This window comes from Lates calcarifer, linkage group LG21, assembly GCF_001640805.2.
Source record: "Lates calcarifer isolate ASB-BC8 linkage group LG21, TLL_Latcal_v3, whole genome shotgun sequence".
NCBI lineage: Eukaryota > Metazoa > Chordata > Actinopteri > Centropomidae > Lates > Lates calcarifer.
In genome coordinates, this window is record NC_066853.1 from 28506289 (window position 1) to 28522221 (window position 15933).

The window sequence follows — 15933 nt, forward strand, 5'->3', positions numbered from 1 at the left end:
TGTTCTGTGCTGTGAGGTGACAGTGCTAACCACTGCATCATCGTTTCACCCCTCTACTGGCAGAGGAGAAAAGACATGGAGGAGAACTCATGAGGAAAAAGAGAGAAGAAAGAATCTGTTTGTTTTTAAACCAACTTTATTTATAACACATGAAGATATGGACAGAGACAGTTTTCTGTTTGACATAGAATCACAGCTCCTAAAAACACAGGGAACATTTAACCATCAGTTATTTACAGGAAGTAACAACAACAACAAACAAATAATATGACAGCATGAGAGGAAAATAGAGATACAGAGAAATACAGAAAGTTGAGCCAATAAAAATAAGGACCTGATCAGAACCCAGAGTAAATTATATTCAGACACAGACATGTAGATTTTCCTGTGATGACCTTTGACCTTTTATACAATAAGTATAAATTAAATCAGTCTGTTCTTCATGATGACTGGATCTGAACAAGAGGAGACTTGTACATATGGATTTGGAGCTCAGCCAATCAGGAAGGATCTCCACAAGTTTCTGATTGCGTTACAAACATAAAATAGGTGCTCTGTTGTTTCTACATGTACGTGGGTCTGCTCCTGCTGCTAGGAATTGTGGGACGTCATTCTCTTCTTTCCTTTGGTAAAGGGCGGTCCAGTGTCTCCTCTGCTAAAGGAGATAAGATAGGAAGCACTGAAGCTCCTTTTCTTAACATTTAGAGGACCAGCTCAGGTCGTGGCTGCCACTCAGATACTTCCAGGTCATTTCACTCAGTTTGGAAGCTTCATAAGAATAAAATACTATTCAACCACAGCCTCAGATCACGGTCACTGGCTGAAGGCTCCTCGCAAAGGTAAATGACCTGAAGTATATCAGTATCAGCCTTGATCAGAGCTGGTCCAGTTCTCTAAATGTTAAGGGCAGGAGCAAACATCCTGTTTGTTTGTTTTTATTTTTAATCTGTTAAAATATGTTTTTATTTTAATCTTGTTTTTATTTTTATTCTTGTTGTTGTTTCCTCTGAGTAATTAATGGTTGGATATTCCCTGTGTATCAACTGAAAACACTGTTTCTTTAGTAACTAAAGTTAATTTATATGGCACCTTTCAAGTATCCTAAACTTCATAGAGAGCCAATGTAAAGAGGATAAACTTGGTGTCATATGGGATCTTTTAAAGGATCTGGTGAGAAGCCTCACAGCAGCATTCTGAACTGTTTGTAGGTGATCCAAGGATATTTTGTTCAGACAGAGGAATAAGGAATTGCAATAATCAAGTCATGATGAAATAAAGGCATGTATGATAATCTCCACTTCAGACTAAGACACCATATATTTAATGTGGATAATGTTCCATTTATGATTTAAAAAAAATATATATATATAAAAAATATAAGAGTTTTGACAGCTGGGTGAACTGAAGATGAAATAGGTCCAAAATTATCAATCACCATGGGGACAATGTTGTCAGAGCACAGATTTTGTGTATTTAGTGACAGGTACTTTGCCACCATCCAGTTCTTTCTAACCTTAATGCAGTCCTGAAGGACAGATAATTTGACTTCATTCTAAAGCTTGAATGGCATTTACAACTGAATAGGGGCTAATAGTATGAGATGTCTTCAGTAGTACTCGGGATGTATCCTAGTGCAAACATATATAAAGCGAACAAGAGAGGTTTGTTTAGGAGCTGTGATTCTGTGTTGGGCAGGAAACCGTACTGAATTGTAGCCTACAGCAGTTTGTCACTGTACTCATCTTCCATGTGTTATTTTGAAAAGCAGGTTTAAAAATTCCTAATGTAAGTGCTGTCAGATTCTCTAAATACCATGGTTCTCTCCTAACTCCTTATCAACTCTCCTTCACATCTTTCCTTGACCTCATGATGTTTTCCATCAAGGTCAAGAAATAGTAGTTAGAAAAGGAGATTTTTTTTTACTGTGTGACTGCAGTCACTTATTACTCTTCTTCATCTACAGTGAACTCTCCTCTCCTATTTGTATCACCAGCTCCCCCCTACAGCCTGAGAAATAACAATCATATCACAGACAGTTTGATGAATGTCAGGTCCTTCTCTGATGAGACATCTGTCATAAACAGCTGGCCCCAGAGATTGGACTCCTTTTTATTCACTTAAAACTGGTGGCCATGGGGTAACCTAGCTGTGGTTTTAAAAATTCATTTTCAGTGCTCTCTTCTTGCTGTTATGAAAATGTGGTTCTCGTGTTTCTTTTTATTCTGCACTAATCCTCTATTTGTCATTATCATTTACTGTCCACCAGAACAGTAACTTTTTATCTGAGTTCTCTGATTTTATTGCTGCTGCAGTTGTTAGGTGTGATCAGTAATTACAGAGTAATTTTTAGTCTGTAATCACTGAAGTGAGTTTAGTTTAGCAGTTTGTGCTTCTTCCAATACATTTATGTCAGAGCCTTTATCCAATCAGATTTCAGCCCTGTGTTGCCAAGTTAAAGAAATCTGCCATGAAGTCTTCAGAATTGGCAGTACAGGCCCCTGTAATTTAAAATAAATGGCAATGAAACTGTTGTCTTGCAGATCCTTTAACCAATCAGATTTTGTGTTGGTGAGAACAGGGGCCATCTAACAGACCAAAGCTAACGTCTGCATTTGTTCATGAGGTTTGAATGGATGGTCAGAGAGCGTACTGAAATAATACTCAAATAATCAGCAGTTTCGGTGAGTAAAATGCATTTTATCTATATTTTATTGTTTATGTCTCAGTATCTCCCCTTTCCTGTAGTATTGTGCTCTTCCATCTCTCTCTCCTCTTCTGTCGCTTTCTGCAGGTATTTCTGCCTCTGGAGCTGTAGAGTCTGATCTGTGATGACAAGTCTCCTGCTGCTCCTACAACTCCACTCAACACCTGCTGCTAGAATTACAAATTACTTATACTGCTATTAGTTGTATTGCTGGGTTAGCAGTTAATACTTTAATTATTACTACTATCATTACTACTGCTGTATTACTGGCCTCACCTTACATCTGATATGGAACCTGTGTTATGCTATGTTCTTCTTTTGCTATTCTCTAGTGCCTTGAGATGACTGTTGTTGTGATATGGTGCTATATAAATAAAATTGAATTGAATTGAAATTGAATTGAATTAATCTTGATGCTTCTGCTGGTGGGGCAGGAGAAGCAGAGACTGAAGGGGTTCTGGGTGAACAGGACAGGAAATCCAGAGTGACTGGCAGAGAAGGTGAGGACTTGGCTGGATGCGTCTTTTCGGACAGGTTAGAGGTGGCTGATCTGGAGCACAGGGGAGAAAAAAGGTAAGTAAAATTTTACAAGGCAGATGAGACAAAAAAATAAACAAATCTAATAAGGTTCAAGTTGGCCGTAGCATTTTCCACTGTGAGGAAAACAATAAACTGGCAAAGACTGAAGTGACAACTGGGCTTTATAATGTAGGGGAGGAAATGGCAATCAACCCTGATGGACTGTGCAGGTGGTTTTGGAGGGAACAAAGAAGTGGGTCAGCCACACCCAGCAGAGGATACACACAAATACCCCAGATGAGGGACACAAACTGGGGACAAACACACAACAGCAAGGGAGAGGAAAACAAAAGAGAAACATTAGTCTAAAGGGACCTTCTGTTGCTATTTGAAGAAAATGACATTATCACTAAACACCAATTGGAAACCCAGCACTGTGACAGCTCTCCACAAGGTCACCAGTGACATTCTCATGTACAGTGACACTACCATTTTAATTCTTTTAGATTTGTCCTTGGCCTTTGACAAAATTGATCACACTAATCTAACTGATCAGCAGGAAAAATGGGTTGAATCTTTCTTTGTTTCAGCTGGTGACAAGGCATCCACCTGCACTCCTTTGACTTGTGGGGTGCCCCAGTGGTCAATTCTTGGACCCATTTGATTTTTATTATATATGCTGCCCATAGGAGAGTATATAAGCATATGGTTGTGTGTATGTGTGTTTTATCCCCAGTAGGCTGATGGTACACAACTTTATTTATCTGTTAGATCTGGTGAACTTTCAAATTGAACTGGTAGCTGGATGGTCTCTTCAATTAATTCACTGTAAAACTGAAGTTCAGGTTTTGGCCACAGATCAGATCTCTTCCATCATCCGCCAAAACCTCTGTTGTCTCTGACACTGTTAGTCAGTCTAAAGCTAGTCCAGAACTCTGCAGCAAGCTTGGATCTACACTGGCTTCCAGTTAAATTTAGGATTCAATTCAAAATCCTCCTTCTTTTCTCTAAGTCCTTGAATAATCTTGCTCCAGAGTGTATTATTACTATTAGTGACTTATACCTGGGCTTGGCCCTCAGATCCTCTGAGCAAGGCCTGCTAGCTGTACCTCGCTCAAGAACTCGGGGGTACTGTGTGTTTGCTGTCCTGGATCTCAGGCTGTGGGATGGTCTTTACCTGGGACTCAGGGTACAGTTGAAGATTTATTTCTTCTCTAAATGTTACTGTGCTTGATTGTGCTTTTTCCCCACTTTCTGAATGTTTGTGTCTCCTGTAATGTTGATTTATTCTTTACTGTTTCACTAACTACCTGTCCTTAAACGGTCTAACCAGGGTACTGCCTTCAACAGGATTGACAAGAGGTTAGAATAATCTGTGAGCAGTGTAGTGGTGCTTCTTCATTCTCTCATGTTGGACTGAGGACAGACTGGATGCCAAAGTGACTCACTATCACCTCTTGAGGCACAAAATGGTATTACAAGATGGGATGGACCAGAGCTAGCGGGTTAGCATGCTAACAACTTGAGGAGATATCTCTGCAACATAAACGTGAGCAGTGCATGCAGATGCTGTGGATGGTAGCTCCCTTGAAAAATCTTATTTTTTTTTAAATTTGCCTTTTTTGCTCATCTGGTCAACACCCGCAGACAGACCAGGCTCTTATCTAAGTGAATGGGGGATAAACCCATGACTTTACTTTCAGTGGTCACTGAGACTTGAAAACTGCACGTATAGAATCACCAATCAAATCTGAAAAAAAAGAATACAAAGTTTGGTGACTTTGCTACAAAACCATTGTGAAGATTTTAGCTTTGTTTAATATGTGGACTCAGAAGCATACACGGATATAGTAAAGGTTAAAACCATCCAGAACATCATTGGTACTGTTGAGCATCAGCGATTCTGATGAGATGAGAAGCAGTGTCAAAATGAAACTAACACTGCTGTGGAAATCTAAGTCTGAGGATACATAGAGAATCAGATTCTTTGTTTCTGTGACTTCTACATCTCTGGGGATGAACTGACCACATGTCCTCCTCACAGGAGACTTGTGACAGTGCATTCACTGTGACTATTGATAATCAGATAATCCAGCATCAGAGATGAACTGTTGAAGAAGTGACACTTTTAGATGTAATGATGTAATTCTATAAGGTTGATCACAGTGTTGTTCAGAGGATCAGATCAAAACCTGTCAACAGCCCAACTACTGACCAATCAGATCACTGGAAAAGTAGAGTCATAATTCCTACAGGATACTGACAGTTTACATGGTGGCACATAATAAAGATCAATAGATATTTTTATAGATCAGTGAATGAGCTTTCTGTTTGAGTCTTTTTTTTTTATTTTAATCTGCATCACTTCATAATAATTCCTGTACTTATTTACAGTTTATCCTCAGCCTGACTTCGATAATTTGAAATTATTTCCTGTATTTTGTTTCTGTTTTGGTCATGTCATCATATTGTTTACATTTCATCCTGTTGAATATCTCTTGGATGTCGATGTAACTGAATGAACCTGCAGGTAATAATGTTTCTCCTCATATCATATTAATTTACGGGATTAATCATCACCATCGCCCTGAGATAACTTCTGTTGTGATTTGGTGCTATTTAAAGAAAAATAACTTATAACAATAACTGGATGTTTTGAGTCTGTCATTACATAGAGAGGTTCTAACCTCTCGAGCCCTGAGCATCTATTATTATTATTATTGTTGCTGTTGTTGTTGTTGTTGTTGTTGTTGTTGTTCCTTGGTGTATGGTATTATTTTGAAGGGTGCAGCCGGAAGTTTCCATATGGTCCTGTCAGTGAACTTGACAGCGGTTTTTCCTGCACCCCGTCCGCTTACTGCCACGTCGAGTTCCGTGAGGACCAGACCAGACCAGATCCGGGTCTGGGTCGGTGTACTCTGTCCTGTAACTGAGCGGAGGAACGGACCCAGACTAACTTCACTGCAGCTGTAAGTATGCCCCCTCTAACTCTCCGTGTCTGTCTTAACTTAGTAACTGCAGGGTTTAGTCTGAGCTGTAGCTCACCTTTACCAAAGTTAGGACGTGCTGAGTGGCGCGAGGAGCCACCGGATACACGAGCGTAATATTCACTAACTTCCTGAGGAGAGAAGGCAGCCATGACCGGTCTGTTGACGGTCTGACAGTATATATCAGTCCCGGCAGTGGACCTGGAAACTCAGTTTAACAAACTGTGTTTACCAGACTAAAGCAGGGGCACTAACTCAGCTGTTAACAGTAAAACACCATGTTACTGTATCTACTGTTCACTACAGTAATTCAACGTGGTGGATTTGTTAGTTCAAATCAGTGCCTGATATTGGTGAAGTGACTGTAGGAACAGTGTGTAGTGTGAGTCTTGTCTGCAGTGGTGTGTGAGGAGGTGTGTTCACTAGTTGTAGAGGCAGAAAATACTCCTGACAAGTTTCATGTACATGAAGTCTGTACAGGTTTACACTGTGTGTGTGTGTGTGCGCAAGAGAGAGAGGTTTCTGAAATAGCACCACAGTTAACTATATTTTAACATTAATAGGAAATGACACAGAGCTGAGTTGACCTGCTGTAGACTGAACTGAGACTTTTCTCCTGCTCCACATGCACACTGACTCCTGATCAAACATGAAGACAGACTGCTGCTCAGGTGACCTGGTTATAGAGTCTGACAGCAGCTTACAGAAAGGAGGACTGCATGAGGTAGCTCCTCACATTCAAACAAGTAACATGTTACTTAGACTTGGTTTGAATCTGACTTGTTGAAAAGTGACAGCTATGGTGTGTACAATGAAGGTTAAATAATGGAGGTTAAATGATGAAGGTTAAATGATGTGAAATGTTAAATGACAGTTAAATAAACACAGTCTCCGTAACCAATCAGATGGTGCTGTGGGTGGGACAATGCTGGACACAGAGTAGTGACTGCAGACAGAGAGGCGCAGCTGCATCAGAGCCAAAATAACCCAGTTTTAAATTGATGTCTTATTGGCCGTCGGATTAAAAAAAAGGCTGATGCGAATATTGGCGCCGATAATCGGCCTGGCCAATAATCAGTCTATCCCTGCTTCCCACACTAAGAAGAATGGGCCCCCAATTACCCAACAGGTGGCAGGTGATTCATGTGGGGCAGGTGTGGGACTATGTGGGGCAGGTGTTGGGCCATGTGGGGCCCCACATTCCTGCCATATCCCTCTATGGGTCCTAGAAGACCATATTTTCTTGGAAAATGCTTATGCTGAATAATTGCACATGTTGAAAGTAGCAGTAATGAGTCATTTCAAGTAGTTACATTTATTGATATCCAAAAAGTTGAAGAAATTATTACAAAATGGCACGTTAAATGAATGGAATAATGAAAATAACACAAACTATATAACAGAACCTGATATTAAAACATGACATTAGAACATAACATTAGAAGAAGAACAGTATGTTAGAAGAACATACTGTAACTGAGGCTTCAACCTCAGAAGCTGTCACAGCATCTAAGTGAGAAAGAAAACAACATTTGTAATGTAAATGTAAAAAACAAGACTGGAGTTGTCCAAGAGAAAAGTATACACTTGTGTTTTCCATAATGGGCATTTCCACCTGAGGATGTTAATCATGCTGCCAAGGATCTTATGAGGAGTAACCTGAGGATTTTTTGTGTATTGTATATAAAAACCAAAATTGGGCTGGTGTTAGCAGACAAAGTGAGAGAGCATGGAAGAGTGTGAATTAACTAAGAGCATGACAGAATAAGATAATGAGAGAATTGCAGTTGATTCATCTGGAGTAACTAAGTTTGGCTTGGTTGATCCACAGGCGGGGCTCCTACAAATCTCCCACAATTCCTGGTAGATTTTTTAGACCATATTTGACATCTGAGTACAAATAAGTAGATTTTTATTATGTGACTCTGTGTGCTATTACAATGCCATCAGAAAGTATTCAGTTAAAATTTTAATACATTTGCATGCAATTTTAAAGCAACCTATATTCACTGTATATTGTCAAATAATTTCCAGAAGACTGTAGCTGGGTTCTGTAAGTTCATAACACCAAACCCAGACATTTTCAAGGCACAGCATTTTATTCAAGCTGCAATGATAACACATTGCAACCCACTTTTAATCATGCACATTTCATTTAAAAAACGTTGAAGGTTTTATTAAACAAAAATTTTCATACTCAGAACAGACACTTTTATCCACCTACATAAAAATGTAATGATCCTCCATACATTACGAAGGAAATCAAGACGAAAGGAACATTTTATGTAAACATATTCAAGGAGACATTACAGATATTGAAAGGTTAAAAAATACAGTATAGAAACAAGAACAATAATTCCAAAATATTTTTTGGTTTGTATTTGCTTATAATTTATATATTCCCAGCTATTATGTGTGAATGAAAGGGTTCAAACTGGATTAGGTCAGTTTTTGAGTGTTAAAGCATCATTTAAAAATCACTTACTCTTCAGCCAATGGAGCATCACCAAACACACCAAGGAGATGAAAAAAAAAATACATAACACATAAAAACCACATAACTCAAGCTATGGAATGCATGTGTGCCAATCCACAAACTCAAACTCTAGATAGAACAGATAACAACACCTCCAACACCTGATCATAGCTTACTCATCACTTTATGTAGTTGAAAATGTTCAAAAATGGATAAATATGATCTATGATAAGTTTGATACTACTTACTGTGATATACTGATAATAAAGGAGCCTTTTTGTAAGTAAAAGCTCTGTCTACATTCATGGGCAACCCTCCATGATTCACCCTTAATGTCTATTAATGGTTTCCCTCAAATAGCATTAATGTTCTCTTATTATATGTGAAATATTTTTAATTAATTTATATTCATTGAGCCTTAAAGTTGTCTTTAATCACATTTCTTCTGTTAGAAATAAATTACGATTGTACAATGATTTAAATGCACAATATGTCACTTCACCGCTAGGGGGGTCTCAATCAAAACAACAGAAGATGTGTTGGTGACATCATGAAATAGCGTGTGATAATGGGAGTTGTAGTCTGCACCATCAGTACTGTAAGATTCTGATTCTGATTGATCTGGTCAGCATATTGTGATTAATTCTGCTCAAACGAATTCACATGAGAGCTGGTGCAGGAATTACAGGGAGGAAATTAACAAATAATTGTTCTTCGAAACTGTAATGACTGTTTTTACTCTACAGTTTTTGATGACTGGAAAAGGATAGGCTACTGTAATACTGTACTGTTTTTACTGAACTGGTTCAGTTGAATCCTACCTTCAGATTTATGGATATTGGAAAACAACGTTAGCCTACAGGCTAAACTGGATGTGTTAAACAGAAGACAATCTCCAAATTATGAACATGAATTTGGGAATCAGAAGTTGAGTTGGCTCATGTTAAAAAAAATTGTCTTTACTGCAGAAAATGGAATCAACCTGCCAAGTGTAACCATTCTCACTGTATGATTAACTGAAGCCTGAAGAATGCTAACTTGCAGCAACAGTTTGCCACTGTGTAGGTATAGACTGACAAACTACACAAATGTGAGATATACATTTGTCATTTTGTCACTTTAAGTTTACTTGTGTATTCTCTCTTAGAGAACAAGAATCCACATCCTCAGGGTCAGACATCTTTGGGGAAGCTGGTTCTATCATTCATGTTGACTGTGCTTTCTTCATCTTTCATTATGATGTGCTACCTCACTTGCTGTCTCCAATCCCTGTCTTGTCCCTCATGCACACCTTACCCTACTTATTTCAGTGATATCAATAACCAACACCTTGTTAATGTTCAGTTAAGAATTTAATTCAGTTATTTTTGTTAAATAAATTACTTTTGTTAAACCACTGATATGGTGTGCTTTCTACATGCTTTCTGAATATCTAATGTTCTTATGGACAACCTATTGTGACTTACTTATTGCAGACCTCTGATTCCATGCAACATTTATATTTAGACTTAAGGGGTTGCCCACAGTAAATCCTCATGGTTGCCCCAAAGGGCAAAACTGCTGTGGGCCCCGCATGGGGTCACCCACACGGAGCCCATGTGGGCATTCTGAGGACAAGCCCACAGTTGAAGCTTCTGGCTAGGAACTTTGAAATTCTGACTTCGGAGTACAACTGGAACGCTCCACAGTCCTGACAGACTGATGAGTGGAATGTGAGGACTGTGGAGGACTGTGGGAACTGGGTAGACTCTGGGAGGACTGTGGGGGATTGTGTGGACTGTGGGAGACTGTGAGGACTGTGGAGACCGGGAGGACTCTGGGAGGACTGTGAGTCAAAAGTTGTTCCCTCTCACAGTTGCTGAGGTCAGTGTGATTCTGGGAACACTCAGAGCTTCAGAAATGGTTTGATAGTCTGGCCTGATCTGAACCTGACCACAATGTAAAGATGTGCAGACAGATCCTGAAACATTATTCTACTTTGTCGTCATGGCTCACTCAGTGTAGACTGATGGGCAGAAATATCAGTTAAATCAATTTAAAACTGATTGTATATCAGAGTACAGTGTGCAGAGAGTAAAGGGGTCTGAATACTTTGTAAGGCAACTGTGTGTGGACCTAGTCAACAGGAGAAGAGACAGGAGAAATCCTGTCTCTTAAGTCAGCTGTATGTTGAAGCTCAATGTTGGAGACCAGATCGTAATCATAACAAGGTTGGATGGATCACTGTGTGTAGACATAGTTGTAGTTCTCCATCAGTGTGGAATCCCCTCTTGAGTTTCACTTTCACCTCTTTATAAATTCAGTTGAATTCCTGCTTGTTACTAAAGTTTAGTGAGTTCTAAGTTGAAGTTTAGGGCTGTTCTTTAAAGAATATTTTCTTCTCAATCTGATATTTTTTGATTTAATTCATAACTTTATTAAAGCAGAGTTGTTTTATGGCTATTTCTGTTAATGTTGATGTTATTGGAGAACATCATCTTCCTTTTTTGTTTTGGTGTTGAAATAGAGCTATTTTTGTTGTCCCACTACTGAAGCTCAGGTGTCATATTGGCTCTGGTGTTTTAACCAACATCCGTGTCAGACAGTACACAAAGACTGGTCAGTGAAATTCTGCTTTTTAAGTCCTGTGGGTCATTGAACCCTTTCTCCCATCTAAATCAGATTTAGTTGCATTAGTTGCATCAGATCAAATGGGTTTTAAAGATCTGATCAGAGGGTACTTCACACTAAAGAGTCTAGTGGTTCTATTGACGTCCAAAAATTACATTTAACGAAGTGAAATGTGAACAATATCACAAGTAGAATAGAAACCTACAAATAATTTCCGATTACTAAAGTCAGGCTAAGGATTTATTGTCAATAAGCAGAGTGAATGTTTTAGTTCTTTTGTCTGATGGTGATTTATTCTGAGTTATTGTGAATATCTCATGCAGATAAAAAGTGACAGTAATGTCTGTTTCTGCCATCAAAGCAGAGAGGAGAGGAGAGACTTAATGGAAGAGACAACACACAACCACAAAGATTTTTACCTCAGAGAGGTTCAGAAGAACATGAGGATGTTCTCCTGTGAGGTTCTGCTCAGCGTCTGCAGTGTGGTCTGACAGTTGATGTTCTGAACATTGGTGTCATTTTTGATCACTCAATGACTTTCAATTCTCTTGTCAAGTCTCTGACACAATCTTGTTTCTTACATTTACAAAACAATGCTAAACTCAGGACTGTTGTCTCAAAAAGTTAATTGGAGATGCTTGTCCATGCCTTTATCTCTTCATGTTTGAATTACTGTAATGCACTGTTTTCTTGTCTAAGCAAAGTGTCAGTTAATCTGTACAAAATGCTGCTGCAAGGCTTTCAAGTCACACTTGTAAATCATCACACATCACCCCACTTTTCTAATTATTGTTATATTAGATAGGACAGTATAGAGAGACAGGAAATGGTGAGAGAATATAGGGGAATGACATGCAACAAATGTCCGACCAGCTTGGGAGTCAAACCTGCTCAGGGCACGTAGACCCATGGGTTACGCACCCTAACCATTCGGCCATCAGGGCACTCATCACCCAAGTGTTTGCACTGGCTTCCTGTCAAGTTTAGATTTCATTTTAAAATTCTGTTCATGTTGAGGAGCAATTTGCTCTCAAAATTAAAAGGTTTTGGCGAGTGTTTTTCCCATTTCCATGGAAATACATGGGGTCTGACTAATTACTGGAACACAATCAGTCACGTCAGTGGACTCTTATGTGTAATGGAACTGAGTTTACCACTACGGCTAATAATCAGACCCTTAGTAACGAGCTAGCAACAGAAATGATTTTCTAGTCCCAGATGAGTGAACTCTGAGCTGATGTTAATGCTTTATCGAGGTCTCGGAATTTACAGAATTAAATCAATAGCCTAGTGCACAAATAAATGCTTACTTTTATCAGCCCCGTTCTAACAAAGATGCTGCATTTTTTTTACTCACACAGATGTAGCTTCTGCAACCGCAAACTTTTACATGAATTTTAAGTTATAGCTAGATGGAGAAAGCCAAATATTTTTTTAAAATATTTTCACTGCGATCACAATTAAAAATGTTAATTTAATTATTCTATAAATGTGACTTTGACAGTGTTTTATATGTATATATCTATATCTATCTATCTCTCTCTCTCTCTCTCTGTCAAAAAATGACAGACCCTGACAGCCAGATTTTAAGATTTTCTCAACCCAAATAGCTACTGATGGAGTAGTGCTGACCTTGCCTGTTTCTTGCTGACCCACAAAATTCATGAAGAATCCTGTTTAGCTCTTTTTTTGTTACAGTTAAAAAATCCACATCTTGCTTAGTATTTTTCAGATAGTCCTGAAAACATCTGACAGCCCAAGACGTTGATCGGGACGTATTCTGTTCATTCCTTGACAATTCAAGTTGATTGAGCTCTTCATTTGGCACAGCTCTCTTGTTTTTTGTCATTTGGTTCCTTTTATCCTCCTCCATCTGTTCATCGAATCTGAGGCCGCCAAATAAATCAAAATTAACTATAATCCAATCCATTTTGTTCCCCTTTTGCTGCTCCAGCTCTGGCAGTTACAGTGTTGCCACGCAGATGGATACAATGTTGCAACGGATATGGCAGAGTAATATTTTTAGTGATGAGTAAGGTGTGCTGTCATGCTGATTTGAGCACATTCTAAATGTCTTGTTGACCAATCAGATTGCTTGGTCGGAACTACTTGTTGTATAATGACTCTGTCTGTTTCTCTCTCTCAGGTTCCTGTAAGGACGGAGAGCGAGCTGTTCCAGACATCATGAGGCAGCTCAAAGGCAAACCCAAGAAAGAAACGTCCAAGGACAAGAAGGAGAGGAAGCAGGCCATGCAGGAGGCACGGCAGCAGGTGGCCACTGTGGTCCTGCCTACACTGGCCGTGGTGGTCCTGCTCATTGTGGTCTTTGTCTACGTGGCCACCAGGCCTGATGCTATCGAGTAGAAGTTACAGTTCTACTAAATAGACATGAACTCCCAAAGTGACTGAGTTTGACTGACTGACAGTAGCTATACCCAAAGGATTACCCCCGTCATGTGACAGCCATCCCTCTGCAGTGAGTGGCAGGCCGGTGACTGGCCACTGACTGGCCTACCCTCTGCCACAGTGTATCTGTTTGCTTTCAGGACACAGAAGTCGTCCAGCTGAGCAAAGCTGCAGCTGCTCATCAGTGCCTTCAGACAAATGAAGATGAGCTGTACATTATTAATCTTGATGTCATACAAAATGATGCAATATCAGACATACCAAAGAACTTGTGCACAGTCTGCCAAGTACAACCAGAGGTGTTTAAAAACAAAGTCTCAACAGGTGAAAGGTCAAAGGCAATTCTCCTGTTGGGACTGGGTGCTTTTGTAAATATTTCCATGATTTGTATGAGGTAGGATCCAGATTCTCCTGCCTTCAGCTGAATGCATCACTAAAATATCTTACTAAAAATCACTGAAAAAAGTGCTGTCTCCAGTATGTTCAAACACTCCTGAATTTCATCTTAAATGTGAATGTTTCCATTAAGTTATTGATAACCAAACCTTTGAGTCATTCGTGACATCTGTGCAGATGGAACAAGGTGCCTTAACAGATTCACAATAGTGTTATCACGGTTCAGTAAATGATTTTTGAAAAAATAAAGTTTGGTCAATGTTTTAGATTCCTGCACATCGATCTGTGGTTCTTCTTTGTGCCTCAGTGCATCTAGGTCATAGAACAGTAATCAGGTATGTGACTTCACTGAGCTTCTTGTTCCTGGTATCTGTCGTTTAACTTTGCGGGGACTATTTTCAGTGGCGGATAAATCCACATTTGATGCTGTAGTGAACATTTGTGGCAGCAGGATGGTAATCCTTTTTTTTAAAATCTATAATCACAGTTCCTTAATCCTTCTTATTGCCTCTTGCAGCACACAGTCGATAATTAACAGACTGCACAGATAAAGTGTTCCCGTACCCTGTCGTGTTTTCAGTGCTGTTACTGGGAATGTAATGATCTGAGGTCATTTGGTGGTTTTTAGGCTGATTAAATGTGGCTGTTTTCTGACTTGACATTTCACCACCAGAATTATTTCCCTGACAGTTTGGAGAAACATTGAAACAGTCACAAAGGAAGTTCAAATGTACGGAAAATAAAGAATATTAGACTTTCTCTGAGAGATGCTGGGGGAATCTGAGCCCACGACCTAAGTATTTCCCTCTTGAATCCTACATTCAGCCCTTTGAATATGACCCCAGTGTCCTGACTGACCACAGAACAGCTACTCACTGCACCAGATCAACACGTTCAACAGAGAGCAGCTGGTAAACACAGTTGAGCATTTAGCAGCTGAAGAGACAGAGATTACCCTCATGAGTGGTGGAGACCAAACACATAGCTAAAAGAGAGGAAATACTGGACATGTATATATACACATACAAATATATACACAGCCGGGCATGAATAGTATTAATTCTTTTTTACTAGCTCTTGCACTATATTTAGACAGTATTGTCTGGGAAATGGATTCATATATTCATGCATTCAAAGATTCCCACAATGCAACGGAAGAGCACTGTTCAGTGTACGAGTGTCAGAGTTTGCATTTCTGTGTTCACTGTACTGTGAGTCAACTACTGAGTGTTGTAATAAACAGTGAATGAAAGAATAAAGGAGTGGCACCAGACACAGCAAAGAGTAAATTACAAACTCTCTCTCTGGCTGTTAGACTGCCTCAAATATGACCTCAGAGGATATGATCTCAGTGTTCTGATTGATTGATGACTTTATCAATCACTTAAATTGTTATAGCATCCAGATACATCCATTCATTATCTATGTCGTTTATTCCTTGAGGATCACATGGGGGTAGAGCCAATCCCAGCTGACACTTGGCAAGAGGCAGAGAACAGGTCACCAGTCTATCATGACATGTCTATTATAGACAACCATCTCTCAGATCTCTGGCCTGCTTGGGACCTGCAGTGCTGGATATGGTGAATTTATCATTGATGACTGGCACTGTTCCCATGAGGTTTAAAACAGTTGTGGTCAAACCTTTGCACAAGAAACCATACTTTGATCCTGTGTCTCTAAGTAATTATCAGCCTGTTTCGAACCTTCCATTCTTTTCAAAAATACTAGTAAGAGGTGTGTCTCAGCAGCTTTCAGCCCACTTAGATGATAATAACTTTTATAACCTTTTCAGTCTGCCTTCAGGGCCTTTCACTCTACTGAAATGGCACTGG

General features: G+C 39.4%; 1 protein-coding gene across 2 annotated transcripts; it reads left to right on the forward strand.

Annotated features, from left to right (window-relative positions):
- The first annotated feature begins 6040 nt into the window (after nt 1-6040).
- Nucleotides 6041-14374, forward strand: smco4 (single-pass membrane protein with coiled-coil domains 4). 2 transcript variants are annotated; one of them, XM_051065742.1, is made up of 2 exons: nt 6041-6192; nt 13443-14374. In XM_051065742.1, exon 2 carries the CDS (start codon nt 13481-13483, stop codon nt 13658-13660), a length of 180 nt encoding a protein of 59 aa, XP_050921699.1. In that variant the 5' UTR covers nt 6041-6192; nt 13443-13480; the 3' UTR covers nt 13661-14374. The 2 variants fall into 2 exon arrangements, with proteins under 2 accessions (XP_050921699.1, XP_050921700.1); XM_051065743.1 differs by lacking the exon at nt 6041-6192 and adding an exon at nt 13273-13333.
- Nucleotides 14375-15933: the final 1559 nt, after the last annotated feature.